The sequence below is a fragment of the Procambarus clarkii genome, chromosome 78 (genome assembly GCF_040958095.1).
Source record: "Procambarus clarkii isolate CNS0578487 chromosome 78, FALCON_Pclarkii_2.0, whole genome shotgun sequence".
Classification (NCBI taxonomy): Eukaryota; Metazoa; Arthropoda; class Malacostraca; order Decapoda; family Cambaridae; genus Procambarus; species Procambarus clarkii.
The window spans coordinates 13,071,431-13,094,651 of record NC_091227.1 but is presented as its reverse complement, the minus strand read 5'-3'; the positions used below and the strand labels follow the sequence as shown (position 1 = coordinate 13,094,651).

General features: G+C 43.0%; 1 protein-coding gene across 18 annotated transcripts in view; it reads left to right on the top strand.

Moving 5' to 3' along the window:
- Window positions 1-23,221, top strand: part of LOC123746147 (protein draper) — a 691,165-nt gene that overhangs the window by 604,148 nt on the left and 63,796 nt on the right. For 14 of the 18 annotated variants that reach the window (XR_006771468.2, XM_045727449.2, XM_045727450.2 and 11 more), the window contains 4 exons: window positions 12,575-12,774; window positions 15,235-15,361; window positions 18,771-18,939; window positions 19,171-19,248. Coding sequence is in view for 17 of the 18 variants with exons in the window: in XM_045727449.2 (XP_045583405.1) it covers window positions 12,665-12,774; window positions 15,235-15,361; window positions 18,771-18,939; window positions 19,171-19,248 (484 nt within the window). In the remaining variant the exon portion in view is untranslated. The remainder of the gene's footprint in view (window positions 1-12,574; window positions 12,775-15,234; window positions 15,362-18,770; window positions 18,940-19,170; window positions 19,249-23,221) is intronic. The other 4 variants (XM_069314080.1, XM_045727453.2, XM_069314078.1 and 1 more) reach the window with 1 other exon arrangement.

Sequence of the window (23,221 nt, the reverse complement as noted above, 5' to 3'; positions counted from 1 at the left end):
CCTCTGTCCTTTGTCTTCTGTACTTCCTCCACTCCCTCCTGCTTCTCACCTTTGCTTCCTGACACTGTCTATTAAACCATGGGTTATTATATTCCCTCCTGCTTTTTGTCTTTATTGTTGGAATAAATCTATCTTCAGCCTCCTTGCATTTCAATATGACTTGGGTCATCATACCTTGCACTGTTTTTCCTCTAAGTTCTTCCTCCCACTGCACTTCTCCCAGGTAGTCCCTTATCCTTCTGTAGTCCCCTTTTCTGTAATCAAGTCTCCTTTCCCGGACCTCTTGTCCTTTGGTCACAATTTTAAGCTCCATCATGTAGTCAAAGGCTAGGACACAATGGTCACTAGCTCCTAGTGGTATTTCATGTTCCAACTGCTCGATGTCTTCTACATTCTGAGTGATAATGAGATCTAATAGGCTGGGCGTATCCCCTCCTCTTTCCCTAGTATCTTCTTTCACATGCTGTGTTAGGAAATTCCTGTCAATAACGTCTACCAGCTTCGCTCCCCAGGTCTCCTCCCCGCCATGGGGATTCCTCGTTTCCCAATCTATCTCTCCGTGATTTAGGTCCCCCATGACCAGCAGCTTCGCTCTCATTCTATGCGCTAAAGTTGCTGCCCTCTGCAGTTCATCCATACATGTCTTGTTGCTGTCCTCGTACTCCTGCCTGGGCCTTCTACTGTTTGGTGGGGGATTGTAGAGTATCAAGATTACAATCTTCTTCCCATCCACTGTCAGGGTTCCATGTATGAAGCTTGTGCTTTCATTGGTACCCGGATTTTCCAGCTCATCAAACTTCCATTTCCGCTTTATTAGTAGTGCCACTCCTCCTCCCTGTCTCTGTGTCCTTTCTTTTCTTATCACCTGGTACCCCTCTGGAAAGATTGCATCCGAGATCATGCCATTTATTTTAGTTTCCACTATTGCCACTATGTCTGGGTCTGCCTCACTAACTCTTTCTTTTATCTCTTCTGCTTTATTGGCTACCCCATCAGCATTGGTGTACCAAACCTTGAGACTCTTCTTGGAAACTCGGGTGTCAGAGTTCCCCCTTTCACCAGGGGTCTGGGGGGAACTGGGGGGTGTCTGGGGGGCAAGTGGGGGCTGTGGGGGCGAGTGGGGGGGTGCTAGGGGGGTGCCTGGGAGTGCCTGGTAGGCGAATGGGGTCTGGGCATCTAGGGGGGTAGGAAGGGCATAATGGGTCTGAAAGTTAGGGGTCTGAATAGCATAGGGGGGTTGAGAAATAGAGTGAGACTGAGAGTCAGATAGAGGTTGAGAGGTTGGGGGGAAGAGGGATACTGAGGTGAGATGAGAATGGAGCATGGGTGCTGGGAGTGGAAGAGAGGGTATATTAGTTAGGGGGGAATCGGGGGTAGGTGGGGGTTTTGGGGTAGAAGAGGGGAAGAGGGAGATGGGGGAAGGTGTTAGGGGGTCACAAGGTGAGGGGGTTAAATGTGGGCTGGAGGTGCATAGGAGGGGTGAGGGTTGGGTGGGGTTTGGGGGTGAGTGGAAGAGGGGTGCAGTGGAAGCTGGGATGGAGTAGATGGAATTGAAGTCAATGGGGTAGAAGGGGCAGGGGAGTGGGAAGGGGTATTTGGGGAGGGGGGATGGGAAGGTGGGTTTGGGGAGGGCATGGCTTGACCCACTGGGGTCGCTGACAAGTGTGATGTAGCAGGGGCAGGGGAATCGTTGTGGAGGTGCAAATGTGGAAGGGACAGGGGGGTTTTGGGAGGCTGAGGCAGGGGGGATGTATAGGAGGGCTGAGTTGGGGAGGATGCGACCTGGGAGGTGACCTGGGAGGTGACCTGGGAGGTGACCTGGGATGTGACCTGGGAGGTGAGACTACCTGGGAGGCTAGTACGTTGTCGTTGTTGCCATCTATTTTTGTGGGCTGTTTGCTCATCTTTCGTCATAAACCTCTCTATAAACACATTGTAATGGGTTTCACTTCCTCTGAGTAAGTGCTTGCTCCTCATTATGTACTCCACTGCCTCCTCATTGGAGAATTGCACCAGAACAGGTCTCTTCTTGGTACAATTGTAAGGTCCAACCCGTCGATTGATATCCACCTCGCGTTCTGCCATCTCTGCTCCAATACACCTCAATATCTCGTGCAATTCGTATTTTTCTGTTTCTATTCTCTCTTGTCTTGTTGGTGCCCTAGATTCGAATAATCCATGTATTATAATAGACCGTCTCCTCAGGAATTCATTGTCATGCTGGTAGCCTGTCCCCTGGGGATTCCCCATCCCAACCGCAGTCACTAACCCATCTCCCACTAATCCTCTATCCTTAGCCCTGCTGCTAAAACTTCCTAATTCGTTTGTGATACGAGCACATTCCCTCTCCCAGTCCTCTCTTCCCTTCCTAATCTCTTCCTGAACATAGAGCATAAGTTCTTGTTTCTGCCTCTCTACCGCATCCTGTATTTGCTGAAATACCTCACTTTTAATCCCCTGGATTAGATCCTCCAACCAATCACTCCTTCTCTCTACAAATTTCCCTATTAATTTGTCTATAAATCTGTCCTCCTCCTCATCCCTGCTGGTGATTGACCTTGAACCCCTTCTAGTCATTGCAGTAACAATCTAGCCAAAAAGGCGCTCCTCAATACCTTGCACAATCTGCTAACACAATAGGTGAGTGAATCTCCAATCGTCGTCCCAAGTGGTGGTATAAGGGTTGCTGCCGAGGTGAGGTCACGCGGTCAGAGGTCGGTGAGGTCTGGTTTCACACTGCACAGTATTTCCTCAACTATTTTGAATTACGCTAATTAAACTGTTTTTCTTCACTACCTTATGGCTCTGGTCAAAACCCAAGGTTTTTTCATTCACTTGTACATTCACTTATAGTCTTTTTCACTTCGAAGTTGCCTGATTACCCCTCCCACTCCACGAGTGATCCAGGAGCTCCCAACCCACGTCCACCCAACACGATGGTCACAAGGCACGCACGCACGGTGTGCGTGCGTGCGTGCGTGTGCGCGCGTGCGTGTGCGCGCGTGCGCGCGTGTGCGTGCGTGCACGTGCGTGTACTCGCCTAGTTGTACTCGCCTAGTTGTGTTTGCGGGGGTTGAGCTCTGGCTCTTTGGTCCCGCCTCTCAACCGTCAATCAACAGGTGTACAGATTCCTGAGCCTATTGGGTCTATCATATCTACACTTGAAACTGTGTGCACGTACGCACGTGTGTGTACGTGCACGTGCGTGTGTGTGTGTGTGTACGTGTACGTGTGTGTAGGTGAGAAGCAGGGGAAAGGGGGGGGGACCGCTGTAACCTAAATACCACAAAAGAACAATAAACTCCATACTGTAACTTACGCAGGGGGGCCCCCCAAGAGGGAGGGAGAGAGGGGGTACCTAACCGGCCAGAAATAAATCGTCTACCATTGTGGGTTTTATTGTCTGAGCGATCATTAGTATCGATTCCAAGTACATAAAAAATGTGTAACGGCGAGCAATAATCGTGACAGTTTTAGGTTTCATAGCCAATAATTGTGATGATAAGAGACAGAAGCCCTGAGGCCAGATTCACGAAAGCACTTACGCAAGGACTTACGAACCTGTACATCTTTCCTCAATCTTTGACGGCTTTGGTTACATTTATTAAAGAATTTACAAGCATGAAAACTTCCGAATCAACTGTTGTTATTATTATAAACAGCCTCCTTGTGCTTCGGAGCTCATTAACTGTTTAATAAATGTAAACAGAGCCAACAAAGATTGAGGAAAGATGTACAGGTTCGTAAGTGCTTGCGTAAGTGCTTTCGTGAATCTGGCCCCTGTACATCTTTTCTCAATCTTTGGCGGCTTTGTTTTCAATTATTAAACAGTTAATGAGCTCCGAAGCACCAGGAGGCTGTTTATAACAATAACAACAGTTGAATGGGAAGTTTTCATACTTGTAAACTGTTTAATAAATGTAACCAAAGCCGTCAAAGATTGAGGAAAGATGTACACGTTCGTAAGTGTTTGCGTAGGTGCTTTCGTGAATCTGGCCCCTGCTGGAGAGTAGCCCTGGGTTGCGTCTAGCTCTGGTCCCCTGGCTCTCGAATGAACATGGTGCAAATAGTACATAGCCTCAACAATATTGCTTTCATTAACAAATAAACTAAATAAAAACTGGTGGCAATTTCCTCTCAAGAAGTCAAACGCCTGAGTCTCTGTTCCCTAGCCATGTGCCTCTAATCTTCTCTGCTACCAGGATGGGTATTGGGGCCTCTACCACCCACAGGATGGGTATTGGGGTCCTCTACCACCCACGGGATGGGTATTGGGGTCCTCTACCACCCACGGGATGGGTATTGGGGTCCTCTACCACCCACAGGATGGGTATTGGGGTCCTCTACCACCCACGGGATGGGTGTTGGGTCCTCTACCACCCACAGGATGGGTATTGGGGTCCTCTACCACCCACAGGATGGGTATTGGGGTCCTCTACCACCCACAGGATGGGTATTGGGGTCCTCTACCATCCACAGGATGGGTATTGGGGTCCTCTACCACCCACGGGATGGGTATTGGGGTCCTCTACCACCCACGGGATGGGTATTGGGGTTCTTTACCACCCACAGGATGGGTATTGGGTCCTCTACCACCCACGGGATGGGTATTGGGGTCCTTTACCACCCACGGGATGGGTATTGGGTCCTCTACCACCCACGGGATGGGTATTGGGTCCTCTACCACCCACAGGATGGGTGTTGGGTCCTCTACCACCCACGGGATGGGTATTGGGGCCTCTACTACCCACGGGATGGGTATTGGGGTCCTCTACTACCCACGGGATGGGTATTGGGGTCCTCTACCACCCACGGGATGGGTATTGGGTCCTCCACCACCCACGGGATGGGTATTGGGGTCCTCCACCACCCACGGGATGGGTATTGGGGTCCTCTACCACCCACGGGATGGGTATTGGGGTCCTCTACCACCCACGGGATGGGTATTGGGTCCTCTACCACCCACAGGATGGGTATTGGGTCCTCTACCACCCACAGGATGGGTCTTGGGTCCTCTACCACCCACAGGATGGGTCTTGGGTCCACTACCACCCACAGGATGGGTGTTGGGTCCTCTACCACCCACGGGATGGGTGTTGGGTCCTCTACCACCCACGGGATGGGTGTTGGGTCCTCTACCACCCACAGGATGGGTGTTGGGTCCTCTACCACCCACAAGATGGGTATTGGGTCCTCTACCACCCACAGGATGGGTATTGGGGTCCTCTACCACCCACAGGATGGGTGTTGGGTCCTCTACCACCCACGGGATGGGGGTATGGAGTACACTATCACACGAAAATGGGTTGCATAATTAGTCAAGTCACCCAATAGCTAAACAGTGATGACATTTGATGAGCGGGCACAAAACACGGGGGGGGGGGGGGGGAGACGACCAACTACAGGTACAGAATATGTATTGGGATCAATTATCTTAACGTAGATACGGTACAAACTCTCAGGTCAATGATTTTATTAGTAACATTCTTCAGAAGGCTCATAGAATTACAGGTCCGTTGTCGTGTCTGAGTCGGCGGAAAATTAGGCAGCTTGTGGGGTCAGGCTCGGTATAAAACAATACAGCAGCGTGTAGCGTCAGGCTCGGTATAAAACAATGCAGCAGCGTGTAGCGTCAGGCTCGGTATAAAACAATGCAGCAGCGTGTAGCGTCAGGCTCAGTATAAAACAATACAGCAGCGTGTAGCGTCAGGCTCGGTATAAAACAATGCAGCAGCGTGTAGCGTCAGGCTCGGTATAAAACAATACAGCAGCGTGTAGCGTCAGGCTCGGTATAAAACAATGCAGCAGCGTGTAGCGTCAGGCTCGGTATAAAACAATACAGCAGCGTGTAGCGTCAGGCTCGGTATAAAACAATGCAGCAGCGTGTAGCGTCAGGCTCAGTATAAAACAATACAGCAGCGTGTAGCGTCAGGCTCAGTATAAAACAATACAGCAGCGTGTAGCGTCAGGCTCGGTATAAAACAATGCAGCAGCGTGTAGCGTCAGGCTCGGTATAAAACAATACAGCAGCGTGTAGCGTCAGGCTCAGTATAAAACAATACAGCAGCGTGTAGCGTCAGGCTCAGTATAAAACAATACAGCAGCGTGTAGCGTCAGGCTCGGTATAAAACAATACAGCAGCGTGTAGCGTCAGGCTCAGTATAAAACAATACAGCAGCGTGTAGCGTCAGGCTCAGTATAAAACAATACAGCAGCGTGTAGCGTCAGGCTCGGTATAAAACAATACAGCAGCGTGTAGCGTCAGGCTCAGTATAAAACAATACAGCAGCGTGTAGCGTCAGGCTCAGTATAAAACAATACAGCAGCGTGTAGCGTCAGGCTCAGTATAAAACAATACAGCAGCGTGTAGCGTCAGGCTCGGTATAAAACAATACAGCAGCGTGTAGCGTCAGGCTCGGTATAAAACAATACAGCAGCGTGTAGCGTCAGGCTCAGTATAAAACAATACAGCAGCGTGTAGCGTCAGGCTCGGTATAAAACAATACAGCAGCGTGTAGCGTCAGGCTCAGTATAAAACAATACAGCAGCGTCAGGCTCAGTATAAAACAATACAGCAGCGTGTAGCGTCAGGCTCAGTATAAAACAATACAGCAGCGTGTAGCGTCAGGCTCAGTATAAAACAATGCAGCAGCGTGTAGCGTCAGGCTCAGTATAAAACAATACAGCAGCGTGTAGCGTCAGGCTCAGTATAAAACAATGCAGCAGCGTGTAGCGTCAGGCTCAGTATAAAACAATACAGCAGCGTGTAGCGTCAGGCTCAGTATAAAACAATGCAGCAGCGTGTGGCGTCAGGCTCGGTATAAAACAATACAGCAGCGTGTAGCGTCAGGCTCAGTATAAAACAATACAGCAGCGTGTAGCGTCAGGCTCAGTATAAAACAATGCAGCAGCGTGTAGCGTCAGGCTCAGTATAAAACAATGCAGCAGCGTGTAGCGTCAGGCTCGGTATAAAACAATGCAGCAGCGTGTAGCGTCAGGCTCGGTATAAAACAATGCAGCAGCGTGTAGCGTCAGGCTCGGTATAAAACAATGCAGCAGCGTGTAGCGTCAGGCTCAGTATAAAACAATACGGCAGCGTGTAGCGTCAGGAAGCTGACTGACCCTGAAGCCCCCTGTGTGTTGCAGCATACTAATATATATATATATATATATATATATATATATATATATATATATATATATATATATATATATATATATATATATATCATGCAAACTATTCTATATTGCAGTAAGATTTATTTGTTCATATCAGCTGAAAGTTAGGGAGAGAACTTTATTTTGTTGTTATCGTATATCCGCAAAATGTTTGTGTTCATCATTGAGTAGATATGCTCACTAGAAACCTAGATTAACTAGAAATTCATAAGACTTTTATGAAAGGAGATGGTTTGGTTATCATGAGTTTATAAAGGAGATGGTTTGGTTATCATGAGTTTATAAAGGAGATGGTTTGGTTATCATGAGTTTATCAATGGACCATCTTGTGGTGGCAAGGCAATATAAAGGATCTGGGTGTACTCATGTCGGAAGACATTACATTTAAAGAACACAATAAAGTAGCCGTCACTACTGCAAGAAAAATGACAGGTTGGATAACAAGAACCTTTCACACTAGAGATGCTATACCGATGATGATACTTTTCAAGACGCCAGTGCTTTCTAGAGTGGAGTACTGGCGCATAATGACAGTCCCTTTCAAAGCTGGAGAAATTGCTGACCTGGAGAGCGTGCAGAGATCTTTTACTGCTAGAATCTACTCAGGAACTAAACTATTGGGACCGACTAAAGTGCCTAACTCTGTATTCTCTTGAGCGCAGGCGGGAATTGAATTGAACAGTTAGGGGGAAAGGGCCAAGCCATTACGTCTATATAGCACTGGGGAAGGGGGGTCAGGATAAGAATTTTGAGATGGGACGGGGGGAAGGAATGGTATCCAACCACTTGGACGGTCGGGGATTGAACGCCGACCTGCATGAAGCGAGGCCGTCGCTCTACCGTCCAGCCCAAGTGGACGGTAATAATTTACACATGGAAAATATTAGAGGGGCTGGTCCCAAATCTGCACGCACAAATAACACCACATGAGACCAGAAGACATGGCAGGATGTGCAGAATACCCCCGTTGAAGAGCAGAGGTGCAACAGGTACTCTGAGAGAGAACTATCAACATCAGAGGCCCGAGACTGTTCAACACGCTTCCACTACACATAAGGGGCATAACTGGCCGACCCCTCAGTGTTCAAGAGAGAACTTGACAAACACCTCCAAAGCATACCTGATCAACCAGACTGTCACTCATACGTCAGGCTGCGAGCAGCCGCGTCCAACAGCCTGGTTGACAAGTCCAGCAACGAGGAGGCCCTGATCAACGACCGGGCCGCGGGGACGGCAAGCCCCGAAATCATCTCAAGGTAATTTCAACGTAGATTACCTTGTGTTGGTTTCAGAAAAAACACATGGTATTGGAGGAGAACTTCAAGTGGATGACAGCACAGCTGCAACTCTGAGAGGGGGTCAGGATAAATATAAAGTTCAGTCTGTTAGGTTCAGTCTGCTTGCATCCCTGATTAAGGGATGCAAGTGGAGTGCTTCAGAGTTAGTCTTGGAATATCTGTCGTTCATTATTGACCTAAATGACCTAGACACAAGACTGAACTGCAACAATAATAAATTTGCTAACGGCACTTAAGGACGGCAATGCATTGAGACGCAGACTGATTACAATTGAAGGTTCTAAACAAAGTTCGTGAGCCGCCATTTTACTCATACACAGAATAAATATTAAAGGAAGTGCTAAATAATCTAAAGCATTCAATCACGAGGTTAATATGACCGAAGTATCAGGGTTATGTGGTTCTAGATGTTTGGTGGACGCCGTAGAACTCTGATGGCAAGCCTAAATTAGTTTTAAAACGAGAGGCTCAATAGCAAGAGCAGGTGGGACGAGTCTAGCGTAGCCAGGATAGGGGCAGGGGGACGAGTGGCTGCCTAGCCAGGAGAGAGAAGGGCAGGGGGACGAGTGGCTGCCTAGCCAGGAGAGAGAAGGGCAGGGGGACGAGTGGCTGCCTAGCCAGGAGAGAGAGGGGCAGGGGACGAGTCGCTGCCTAGCCAGGAGAGGAGCGAGGGTCGGCGGCTCTGAGAACACTTGCACCACGTCCAGTGATGACGAACCTTCCCCCCCCCCCCCTCAGTCACTGGCCGCCGCTACGCTCTCAATTGTTTCTTCTTGTGATTCACGCACAAAACACTTCCAGCTACATTGTTCCACGCTCCATAATGGTTTGTTGTTTAGTGTTTTGCCAAGCTCTTGCTGATCCCAAATGGTTTCTGGTGAGTAAACAGGAAAAAGGTGGGTGGGGGGGGGGGGGTGTTCTTTGACAAGCCGCCGGGTTTCTGAGGCGGGAGGTGGGGGGGGGGGGGGTTCTTCTCAGTCGCTTTTGTCACATAAAATTGTTCTATCAACTCGAGACATGAGTGTGGGTGGGTGGGTGCGCGCACAAAATATCCTTGCACAAAAGCCCGTGTATAATAGCACTAAAATAACTTTTTATGGTCATTAAGGGACGAACGGTCACTTTAAATATGAAAGCCAGTACCAACAGCAAGCCTTCCCTGCTGCCATATTTGCCAACTTGGATAATGTTGCACTGCTCCCGAGTTGTTGAACTAATCCAAGTGTAACAATGCTGTGCTCAAGGGCAAACTTTGATCTCGAATTCATCACCATTTCATCGTGTGGTTAAACAACGTACAGGTGGAATAATGAGGTCGCTTTCAGAAGCACGGGGTGGGGGGGGGGGTGTTGCTATGCCGGCATCATGGTTTATGTCTGCCTTCTGATACAGTGTAAGTTTGCTTAGACTTGTTAGTAATTTGAAAAGTGTTGCAGTGCATGCAAGCGTTGCATATAGATGCTTCCTGACGAAGCGGTTAACTTGCGCCTTCCGCTCGCACTCTTGCAACATATCCTAATTACTGCCGCGTGAAGAGGGGGGGGGGGGGGGCGGACAGTTGAGTATCGGGACCTTATCGCTCCCTGTCCAGGGCTCGAACTCTGTCGACATAGCTCACGAGGTTTGGAATGGGACTTGATCGTCTTTTTCAACACTAGGACACGAATACAGCACACTATTCACCTGAAATACTATGCTTAACGTGAGCAGAAGCCTCATTTGACTGACATTTGTGAGCCTTTGCATATAACACTTGTCATACGCAAGGCGTACGACTCTTGTCATACGCAAGGAGCTCACAACAACAGTTTGGTCACAGGTGTATACAGCCTCAAAGATTATTGTATCATTTGTGGGCATTTAACAGGTTCCCGCCTGAACACTGTTGGGGGTATTTTGGTAGTTCGTATATTTAGAGGATATTAAAAAGATCTCTTGGACCCTTTGTATTTCTGTTGTTGTAATTATTTCACCCCAGCATCTGAGTGGGGCTGTTTTGCATATCTGTCTTGGCCTCTGTCTTGAAATGAATTACTATTTGGAAATTTGGTGACTGTTCATCTAATATTTTCTATGTCAAGCTATATCTATATAAATCTATATCTATATAAATCTATATCTATATAAATCTATATATAAATCTATATCTATATAAATCTATATCTATATAAATCTATATCTATATAAATCTATATCTATATAAATCTATATCTATATAAATCTATATCTATATAAATCTATATCTATATAAATCTATATCTATATAAATCTATATCTATATAAATCTATATCTATATCTATTTATCTGGTGCTACATAGTCGAATTCAGGCAGTAAGTTGAAGGCACATTCGTGAGGTAAGCATTTTGTCAGCTTTAATGATGTGGTAAACGTGCATCGCGATTTATTTTATGTTAATCATTTGATAATTTTTGTAATTAAAGAATGTAAATATTTATATCATTTGCAGATAAATTCACAGAACACATTACACTTTATTATAGTTTACCTCACGTCTAATGATTGAGATCTGCAGTAGTAGTAGTAATAATAATATTAAAAATATATACAGAACACGATGCAGTTGTTGAATAGTTGTTACATAAAATTTATTTCAAATATAGTACGTGTTCAGACTTCGTATAGCTGGTGTGCTTGTTACCTCTCTTGACGTTAAAGTTGTAGCGTACTTTTTCATGAAGTTGTGAATAATAGTGGCTCGGACAACTTCTGACAATGCGTTCCACTTGCCAACCACCCATATATAGGGTACGGGAATCTCCTTGTATCTCTACAGTTGAACTGTGTGTTTATCTTCCACTAATGTTCTTTTGTCTTACCTTCTCCTCAGTTTAAATAGGCGTTTTTTCCCCCCATCGTGCCTTATTTCCTGTCTTATTTCCATCAGTATCTTGTATGCAGTGATCATATTCTGTTTCGTCTCTTTTCCTAAGATTGTTCCCATAAGGAAAGACTGTTCCTATATTTTGTCCTATCCCAACTCTCTTAACAACTCTTAATTATGGTGCTATAGTAACTTGCAAACTTCTGTACTTTATCAGGCTTCCTTTTGTGCTTCACAAGGTGTTGATTCCACGTTGGTGCTGCATACTGCAGTAATGGGCTCATCGTAGAATAGACTCGAAAGTTTCCATGTTCAGATGTTTGTGTTCTTACATTCGGCAACTTTCTATATGAGCTTCTGGTGTTGAGATCAGGCGTCGGGTTCACGGTAAGCGGTTACTTCAGTGATATGATTCTCGCACAAATGTGTAGTAAATAGTGTGTGTTTGAGGTGCGGGTGAATGTTCCGGGATATTATTTTCAAATGGTTGGTGTATGAGCTAAGGATGACAATTATTCTCACTAACAAGTTCACATACACGTGATCCGTTGGCAGCGTCTTCGATGAGGCTACGACCATAATAATATTAATAATAATTATTATACAGAAATCACACTAAGGTGATATGTATATAACACGATTCAGTAGAATCCCAGGTTGTACAAGTTATAATAGGTCAGGGTGGTACAGTGGTAGAGGTGGCATCTGGCAGGCCGTTGAATACGGGTTCCAGTCACCTAAGAGGTCCAGTTGATTTTCTCAATAATATTCATTCATAAAATATGCAACAAGCGCCGGCGAGAAACAATGGGCAGAGTTTCTTTCACCCTATGCTCCTGTTACCTAGCAGTAAAATAGGTACCTGGGTGTTAGTCAGCTGTCACGGGCTGCTTCCTGGGGGTGGTGGCCTGGTCGAGGACCGGGCCGCGGGGTCACTAAAGCCCCGAAATCATCTCAAGATAACCTCTCCAAAAAGTTTCAGTATTTTATGAGTTTCGATGAGATCAGCCCTGTAATGTCTGGTTTGCCGTGGTGTTAGTCCTGTGGCCTTAAACAGTTCCTGGTATCAGAGTCGACTTGCTTCTGGAATGAATTTTGTTGCTGTGTTGAACTTTCTCCAATGCTACAAAACCCGAGTGTTATAATAATTATGTAGCGGTTGTTATGTGTGGTTATGTGTGTGGGGTTTATATTTTCTGTATGTATTCACTCTGTATTGGAATGTAAGTTATTTACCTAATACGGCCTTTCAGGTGTTACCGACGGCATGAAAGGAAGGCTAACGCCCTAGCAGCAGCTACAGCAGCACTAGCACCAGCAGCAGCAACAGTGAGGCGAAGAGGATGTGGGCGGGGGTGTGGGCGGTGTGGGCGGCGGCGGTGGTGGGCGTTACAGTCTTGCCCTCCACTGTGGCGGCGCTCTCTGGACCCAACGTGTGCACCAAGCAGGAGACGTAAGTGGTATTCCCACTTTTCCCCTCACATAGCAGGAGACGTGAGTGGTATTCCCACTTTTCCCCTCACATAGCAGGAGACGTAAGTGGTACATCCACTTTTCCCCTCACATAACAGGAGACGTGAGTGGTATTCCCACTTTTCCCCCTCACATAGCAGGAGACGTGAGTGGTATTCCCACTTTTCCCCCTCACATAGCAGGAGACGTAAGTGGTACATCCACTTTTCCCCTCACATAACAGGAGACGTGAGTGGTATTCCCACTTTTCCCCCTCACATAGCAGGAGACGTGGGTGGTATTCCCACTTTTCCCCTCACATAGCAGGAGAAATAAGTGGTACATCCACTTTTTCCCCTCACATAGCAGGAGACGTGATATTTCCCCTTTCCCAGCCCAACCATTCGGGCTGGACGGTAGAGAGACGGTCTCCCTTCAGGGGGCATAATTTAGTTTATTGTAAGTTCAATGTCAACCAATCTTTTTTGACTAGTTGCATATATGAAAAGGGGTGCAACTGATCCAAGTTTCAGTATAGCAGCCTAAATAGAAAGGGAGATTTTTTTTGTTTTTTCAACGAATTTTACACATTTTCAATAAACCTCTACAACTACAAGTTTCAAATGAAATCATTTCTGTGACAATCTTCTATCACATTTGCATATAATAAAGGATCTATATGACCGGATTTTCCAAAATATGTTTAGTTTTACTAATACAAATCGTCAAAGTTCCCCCCCCAAAATTATGCAAATATATCATGTTTATTACTATTTATGAAATTAATGAATGAGCTTGGAGAAAAAACGCTTCATACGGATTGTAGAGACATTAAACTCTACATATGAGGTGTAAGTTTCATGTAAATTGAATAAAAAAATGAAAGAGTAGAAGTTACGTTTATGTTACAGTACTTGAAAAGCAATAATTAAAAAATGAAGTCTAAGGTGCTGTCATCTGTGGCTGAGGTTGCCATTAACCAATTTCCTCCAAAATTGGCACCCTTACAGATAGTCTTACGTGCAGTCAGGTGTATAAGTTTCATGCAAATCGTCTGATAAACAAATAATAAGAAAAAAAATTTATTGGATAAAACTAATTATTAATTTATTTTATTATATGCTATTGTGATAGCCGAGAGTCATAGACATGATTTCAGTTGACACTTGTGTTTGATGATAATTTTTTAACGTTTTGGAAAATTGTTGACACATAATTAAATCTTTTTTTCTCCCTTCCTATTTATGTTACGATGCTGAGACTCGGACCAGATGAAGCCCTTTTCATATACAACTAGGCAAAAAAAATTTGATTGAAATCGAACTAGTTTTTATTTATTGCATATTTTGGCATATTTGTAAGTTATGCCGCCTTCATGCAGGTCGGCGTTCAATCCTCGACCGTTCAAGTGGTTGGGCTCCATTCCTTTCTCCCCCGTCCCATCCTAAATCCTTATCCCGACCCCTTCCAAGTGCTATATAGTCGTAATGACTTGGCGCTTTCCTCTCATAATTCCCTCTCTCCCCCTTTCCTATTACCAAGTAAATGAGAGTGATATCCCCCCCCCTTTCCCCAATTTCCCCTCCCCAACCACTAGGCATGAATGATGTCCACCCCCCCCCCCCCCCTCTTTCCTTCTCTCTCCTCTTCCGTCCCCAACCTCTTCTCCCATCCCTTCTCCACAGCCTAATTGGCTGATTAGGCATCCCTTTGCAAGTGATTTGTTTTCCCTTCTATTTCGGTACAGTACTATATTAACAACCCTCCACTATTGTTATTCTGCCCAACACTATAGTGATTCATTAAAGATGGGGATTGAGAAAGCTCGATTTACATTCTGTTGTAACCCTGATAAATACTTTAGTCTGGTCCTAGGAATTTGCTTGGCTTGAATTTTTACATTTGTTTAATACTATGACTCCCTGGCAATTTTACCTGTACTGCAGTGGTGATTACAGTAGCAGGAGGGAGATGTTTGGCCTGTCATCTGGTAACAGTATTCACCTTGCAGTAAATAAGTTTCCGGGAGGTAAGGTAATTAATTATCAGGAGAAGCACCAAGCCATCACGACTATATAGCACCTGGAAGGGTTAAGGATTTATGATAGAACGGGGGAAAGGAATGGTGCCCAACCACTTGGACGGTCGGGGATGGAACGCCGACCTGCATGAAGCGAGACCCTCGCTCTACCGTCCAGTCCAAGTGGTTGGGCTAGGTACCCGGGACTTGGATTACTGTTGCATCCTGGGGATTGTCAGTCGTTGGCTTAGGCCGGGGACCTTGATAAGCCTAACAGATTTCCTGTCTCCGACTATAGGAACCAGACAAATAACTGAATGGCTTATTTGGCACTAATATTGTGACATAATATGTGTAGGTTGTTTAGTATGATGTAAAAACATAGTTTGTACATTACCTGTACTCACATATTAATATTAACATGTAATCATATTGTTTCAGGTTCACAAGTTATGTAAATGTGTCTTATACAAAGGCTTACAGAGTACGGACCTACACGTACTGCTTCAGTCTTCCGCCCAAATGTTCAAAGTACAAGATAGCTTATAAAACTTCTTTCAAAACTCAGGTATGTTACTATTCAGGCAAAGTAATGCATTATTAATGTTGTATGTTTTGACGTCTTATTAATTTCCATGTTTGTCCAACAAGACAAGAGAGCTAAAATAGTGTCAATGATCATCAATCCTGCTTTCATATGCATGCATGGTCTTATCTGATAGTTTTTACCAAGTTTACAGGAACGAGTTTTAGTTCCTGGGTCCTGCTATTACAGTACAAGTTTGTCATAGAAAGCAATGACTCGACCCTATTGTTTTTTGTCATATCCACTTTAGGTACTCTGCATTAAACTACTATTTATTTAACTTAACACTTTGTAACACCTTATTGTGGTCACTCTGGGGAGGTGTTTTCTTGCATCCCCAATGGCTCTCCATGCACATTGTCTCTGTTGCTACACACCTATAATAATGTATACTTCTCCCTCATGTCATTTGGTTTCAGTCTCCTTAGTTTATACTTTTAGCTCGGCCCTCTTAATTCTGGGACTAGCCTTCTAAGAAACTGCTGTACAGTACAGTACTTTATATTATTTTTTGTCTGTCTGAGTTGGGGCCTTCTATTATTATTATTATTATTTTTTTTTTTTTTTTTTTTTTTTTTTTTTTTTTTTTTTTTTTTTTTTTTTTGAGATATATACAAGAGTTGTTACATTCTTGTACAGCCACTAGTACGCGTAGCGTTTCGGGCAAGTCCTTAATCCTATGGTCCCTGGAATACGATCCCCTGCCACGAAGAATCGTTTTTTCATCCAAGTACACATTTTACTGTTGCGTTAAACAGAGGCTACAGTTAAGGAATTGCGCCCAGTAAATCCTCCCCGGCCAGGATACGAACCCATGACATAGCGCTCGCGGAACGCCAGGCGAGTGTCTTACCACTACACCACGGAGACTGTGGATTATGGGGCCTCGAGGCTGAGTGGATAGCCCTCGAGGGTCGTAGTTGATTCCCTGTCAAGATAGAAACAAATGGGCAGATTTTTCTATCACTCTGATGACCCTGTTCACCTAGCAGTAAATGGGTACCTGGGAGTTACAGCTGCTGTGGTCTGCTTCCTGGGACTGTGTGTGTGTGTGTGTACGTGTGTTAGAAAGAAATATTAATACCATTAATATAAATACTACAATTAATCGTAGAAGTGTCACAAGGCAGCATCCTAGGCCCTCTCCTATTTTTTTGTATACATCAGTGATCTGCTTCATGTCTCTAACATTCTTACACCTATATTATTTGCTGATGATACTACCCTCATCTACTTAAGTCTCCATCCCATACACTTTAAATAATGTTGTAAACAATGAACTAAAAAAAAAATCACTAATGGACATCAACCAACAAACTTGCACTAAACATAGAAAAGACCTACTACAGTGCATCTTATTTGGAAGCAAAACAACAAATGCAATTCAGCTTCAGATAGACAATAAAAATGATGTAAAGTTCCTTGGCCTATACTTAGACAAGAGACTCAACTTCAGCACCCACTTACAACCCATAACCAAGAAAGTCTCAAAAATGGTTTGTATACTGTACACTCTAAAATCAGATATTATGTTCCAAACTCTGCTCTCCTCTCCTCTCACTATACTAATACTCGCTAATACTCCTCTCACTAATATATATCTTATCTTATACAGTATATGGTATCTGTGCATGGGGCTTAACCTCTGCAAACTACCTCAAGCCCATCATCACCCAGCAAAAATCTACTTTCAGAACAATAACAAGCTCTGCTTTCTGACAATACTCAGCCCCCCTGTTTAAATCCCTAAACGTGCTAAACATAAACTTACTCCACACATTCTCTTGTGCCAATTACATTTACAAAACCCGTTCTTAAGTGCAAACCCTGTTCTGAAACTCTTCCTGGATAGATGTAATAGGACACATAATCACCACACCAGAAATAAATATATCTTTGATATTCCCAGAGTCAAACTTAATCTGTGTAAAAACACTGCAAATAAAGGGACCTGGTCTATGGAACTCGCTCCGTATCGAATTGAAAAACTGTCAAACTTTTGCCTTATTCAAAAAATAAAACCAAAAAGTACCTAATTTTATCTTCATAGTCTCCTACCTAGTGCTTGAAACAAACACTAGATATCTAGTGCTACCCAATCTCCCAATATATGTACCATATGTACCCAAGCCATACAACTTTACCATTGTAATCCTTGCTTTTGATTTTTGATTGTTGCCATCGGAGGCAGCTAGTTTATTGTGCACCCCCATACTCGTCCTGTGAGCAGTAGCACAAAAGCATTACAGAGGGCACAAAAGGTCTTTATCAGACCTCATCTTGGATTATTACATAAACAATTTCATCTATCCTTCACACCTTATAGTTACATGTCAGCTAGTTACAGAGAATGTTCTATTTCAAGAGCTATATATTTACAGTAAGTCGTCATACATTAATGGTAGGTCTTATCGCTAATACATAATTGTTTGAGCAATGGAGATATTACAGCCATAGAGGAGCTGCTGTTTATTATTAGTCTTCACAATACCGAGTTTCTTAATCTTGTATGTCATTTATCTACTGGGAGCGAAATATGGATACAGCGCAAGGATTTCAGGTATTTTATCCTTGGTAATAAGATAGGTTGCCATATCATACAGCGTTAGCTTAGATTCATCTCTAAATGGCTCAATTTTACTACAATCCAAGATATAGTCCTTGCTGTTATCTTATATCATGGTGGTTATACTAAACACAAGGTATAATGCAGTTTACTGCATTATACCTTGCAATAATCCTCAAATTTTGCTACAATGTACCTGTGGATTGCACTTAAATTTACTTTAATGTCCCCACTAATCCTGTCAAATTTCTTATACAATGTATTTTTATACTTTCTTTCAATGTACCTGTAAATTTTTGTTTTTTTAAATTTTGCTAGAAATTACCTTCTTAAAATTATTTGTTAGATTAAGGATCTGCCCAAAACGCTATGCGTGCTTGTGGCTTTACAAGAATGTAAAACTTCAAAGCTCTGTACTCTCATAAACCCAATGTACTTTTTTGTACATAAATAAATAAAAAATAAAATAATAAAATAAATATAAGTAGTAGACATAATACTGTAGAGGGAAAAATACATAGGTTAGAAACACAGGGTCCAAGAGCTTTTAGCTCGTTTCTGCAGGCACACACAGTAAAAACACTCCCAACACTATGGGCTGATTTCACAGAGTGAAATTATAATTTCAACTTGCTATACGAAGGGCAACTACCAAGAGAATCCGTTAATAAAAGATTTAACCACATCGAGATTCCACCATATAACAAATATATGCGACGATAAACATTTGTTGTTATACTTGCATTCCATGTAATTTGTGTTATACGGTACAATACTAGCATATAGGAAATAGTTTGAAAATTAGTAATGAAGTAATGCTTGCAGAGCCAAACGAAGACTCGCACAGTGGATGTGTGCTGTTCAGGCTTCACCAGAATACCAGCTGATGACCGATGCATCCCCATCTGCTCACAGGATTGCATACATGGGGTCTGCATCAAACCTGACGAATGTCGGTGTGAAGCTGGATACTCTGGGCCCAGTTGTAACATAAGTAAGTGCCAAAGTGTTTTCCATATGTTTTAATACAGTAATTTTGAAGTCACTTACATTTAACATTTATCTAAAATATTTATATATTTTTAAGTTTTCTTTTCTAAGATGGCCATTGATTCTACAGTAAATTGAAGTTACTCATTAATATTTATATACTAATTTTTATACATCTTAAATTGCTTCCTGATCATTGGCACATTTAAAGCTATTCATTGCCTTTGGATTGTAGGTGACTGGGAGTTTGATTATGACCACATCACAGTTCACAATGGTCTAATTCCATGCTCTGGTCCTGAGTGTTATTATTGTGAGTAAAACAAAAAAAGTTTTCCTGACACCCACCTCTAACTTAGATGACACCAATGTACATGGGCTAAATTACTGCTTAGTGTGAGCTGCTGCTAATACTATCAAAGGACAGATGTAGAAAGGTGGCTTCTTGTGTTTTTAACTAATTAATTAAATGTATAATATATTGAATTAAATGGAAAAAGTCACCAAAGAGCACAATATTGATAAAAAGAAACTTGGGTAGGGTTCAGGTATTACTGTTCAAGTACTGTATTTATTTATAATCATAAGTATTCATATTTGTCAGATTAATTTATTGAGCACTGTGTGATTAGTTTAGGCTATATTGCAACCTCCACAATCAATACTCAAAATTTTAGAATTTAGTTATTACTGGAACGGTTCCCCTTGATTTGGAAGAGAACGTGGATGGTGTCTCAATTGTTGAGACACCATAGGGCTCAAATAGGTTCCAAAGAATGACTTTGGTTTGTTGGTTTATCCTCGACCTTTTCTTTTCAAAATGCCCATTCCTTGTCCAACATCTTCGATCTCTCGATTCCAAGGTTTGACATACAGTGTCGAGTCCAATTAATGGTGAATGGAATGTCGAGTCGATTTTGGCTTGTTTTCCTAGATCTGAGAGATACTGCCACATTCCTGGTCACCCTCAGGTCCAACTTTGCTAAGGCTCATAGTGGGAAATATCCGCTGTAACTTTCAAGCTTTTAAATTTGGATTAAACTTTGCTTCAGAATCATTACCATTCTTACTTGGGTAGTGTTTCACCATCTTTTAGTTCTAAGTACCTAAGTTTTGACTTATAACTAGCTGGTTTTGCCTCCATGCCATCAAATTGTCTGTTGAGCAGGGATCTGACATTTGGTCAGTTGGTACAATTTGGATTTATAATCGACTGGTATCAGTGTCAGTTGACTCCTTTCCAGTTATTAACACGGTTGGGATTGGATGTCCACCCTCTTTTTCTTAGGCTGTAGATGATGATGGGTGGGTGTTGTGTGGCGTGGCGTGGCACTGCCATCTGCTACTAGTTGGGTAGATTGCCAGGGATACAGATCAGATTGGTGATCTGTATGCTGCCTATTTGTGGTTTGAACAAGTCTTTAGGTTTATGGAAAGTATTTTTCTATCTACATTCTGAGCTACATTAAATAGTCTTGAGTTTCTCTAGCAGTACATGACTTGATTTGGATACTTTAAAAAGCTCCCCATCTCTCAGTTGTGGAATGTTAAGTGGCTGGCAGTGCTACAGGTACTGTTCAGAGATGAGCAAGATCTTGCCGTAGGGGCTAACTGAATGGTATGGATCAGAAAATATAGTTAACGTTGTTGCCATTATGATTATATTTCAAAATTGTCATTTATATATTATTTGTTTAAATATTTACAAGGTTATATTCTATCACTTTCCACTAGAAAAAACTGTGAAAATAGCATAAAGAGATGAAATGCTTTGAATATCAGGTGTTAACTCTTATCTAGTACTAGTTGATACCTGGTTGATGGGGTTCTGGAAGTTCTTCTACTCCCCAAGCCCGGCCCGAGGCCAGGCTTGACTTGTGAGAGTTTGGTCCACTAGGCTGTTGCTTGGAGCGGCCCGCAGGCCCACGTACCCACCACATCCCGGTTGGTCCGGCACTCCTTGGAGGAATAAATCTAGTTTCCTCTTGAAGATGTCCACGGTTGTTCCGGCAATATTTCTTATGCTTGCTGGGAGGACGTTGAACAACCGCGGACTTCTGATGTTTATACAGTGTTCTCTGATTGTGCCTATGGCACCTCTGCTCTTCACTGGTTCTATTCTACACTGGTTCTATAGTACAATAGGAGTTAATCTTTGTTTTGGAGGTTGCACTCTTTAGTACAGTATTATAAAAAAATAGGATGTCAAGTTTATAAAACACACACACACTTGTTGGAGCAGCCAAATATTTAGTGAGTGAGGGAGCCTTACTCAGAAAAATTACATGCTGCATATTATTTGTATGAATTGATTTTCTCCAATGTACAATACTGTACCCAGTACAGTAGTACAGCACAGTATAGTGGAACTGTATATCTTGGTCCCATTTGATAATATTAGCATACTAAAAAAACAATATTCACTGGTTGTGGTTCTTGGTGGTGGTAGCATTGGTCTTTACATTTGGGTCTTGGCTGAAAAAGGTGGGTGTTGAGGTATGCGTGGGGGTGTTGGCAGGACTTGCCTTGAGATAGTGTCCACATAAAAATGTATTTGGAAGTCTCTTTCGTATCAGAAAGTCATGCTGAAATATAATCACATTTCCTAAAAAAATGTAGCATCCTGGAAGAGTGGAATGTGTTCTCATGTGTAATGAAGCAGTCACTTATTGGCCCTAAATAAGTAGTCCCCCATGTAAAAGACACTCCATAGCTGTTCTATGAGACATGACAAGGCCTGTTCAGGATGCTTGTGGGAAATTTTGAGCAAAAGGGTTTGCTTGTGGTGGTTGGGTCTTGATTAACCAAGCTTGGGTTACTTGAATTGTGTAATATTATATACCTGGTTTGGCAATACTTTGTTGTTAACTAAATTGCGATTTCATAAATTATCCATAAATGTTTTTAATGATCATTCATAAAGGGAAATCAAATAAAGAATTTAAGCTTTAATTTAGTTGGCTGTAAAGTGTAATCTGTGTCCTATGGGATAGAATCAAGACAGTCATGTGGCATTCTTGGCACTTGTGCCATGGGTATCTTTGCAAGCAGATATTGTGTCTGCAGGGCCATTAGCCCTTTCACTGTAAATTACATCCTTCAATACAAAAGTAGTGTTTTGAGCATTATGAAATGTCCCTTTTTGAGGCCTTTTAAGTTTCCCTAAGCATATGCCCTGGTACCTCAGGAGCAGGGAATAAAATTGTGCCCCTTCAACAGAGGCAAGGGTAAAACAGTGGATGCCATAAATCACCATGCCATGAGGGGAAATCCCTACCAAAAATTGGAACAGTTTAAGGAAGTAAGTGGTAGAGGCCAAAACCATCACTATCAAAGACATTTGATGAAAATTACAGAAGATGGACACCACGAGCATAGCTCTCATCCTTTAACTGCAGTACACTTTGAGACAAACGGGGAAATGAAATTAGTGCATTGCTGTTCTGAATTCAATTGAAAACTCATTTAATGTTAGTGACAACCTCTTAATATTATTCTGTTAATACTTATAAATGTTTGCATTATGTAAACAATGTCATTGTGATTAAATTTTGAGGAAGGTCCTTTCAGTATCTTTCCTAGCTATATGCTCTGGAACAGACCAGATAAAAGTACAGAAAATATACAAAGCTCTGTGTGGTGTTTAGCCCCATAGAAATAAGTAGCCGTTCAAGCTGTCCTGCTTTTTTCAATATAAGAGAGAGAACAGATTTACAATTGGACACTCTTCAAACCACTCGACACTCCCTACTGACAACTCTGGGCAACACGATCACCATCAGATGGCAGTCTTGCAGAAGCTCTTACATCTGGTGCTTGATAAGTGTCATTTTCCTCTAATGCCCATTTGTCCTCGAACAGGAAGAGTCGCCGTTTTGTGGAGTGGGGCTAATCTGATTGTGTGCCACTGACATTCTAGTCATGCTTACATTGTTTGTGTGTTACCTTCCTTGGGGCCAATGTGCTAGGACCATCAGCCACCAATGGCTCTTTAGTGGGGCCTCTTGAGGCTTACTGAAGTGATTAGATTTTTCTTGAGTGATGCCTTCACAACAAGACTTTTAAAGGTCTTGTTTTCTAACAGATCTTTGCTATCAAGTTATTTCACTAATAAAATTAGAGTCCACCATAAGTTTTGAGCACCATCTTGTTTTGAGACTTGTTTTTTGGGTGCATTAATGCATTATGACTCATAAACATTGATGAGAGTTCTTTCTCTTTGGTGATGAGCTCGATTCAACGATTTCCTGCAGAGTACTTTTTCGTGGCCGATTCATTGACCATGT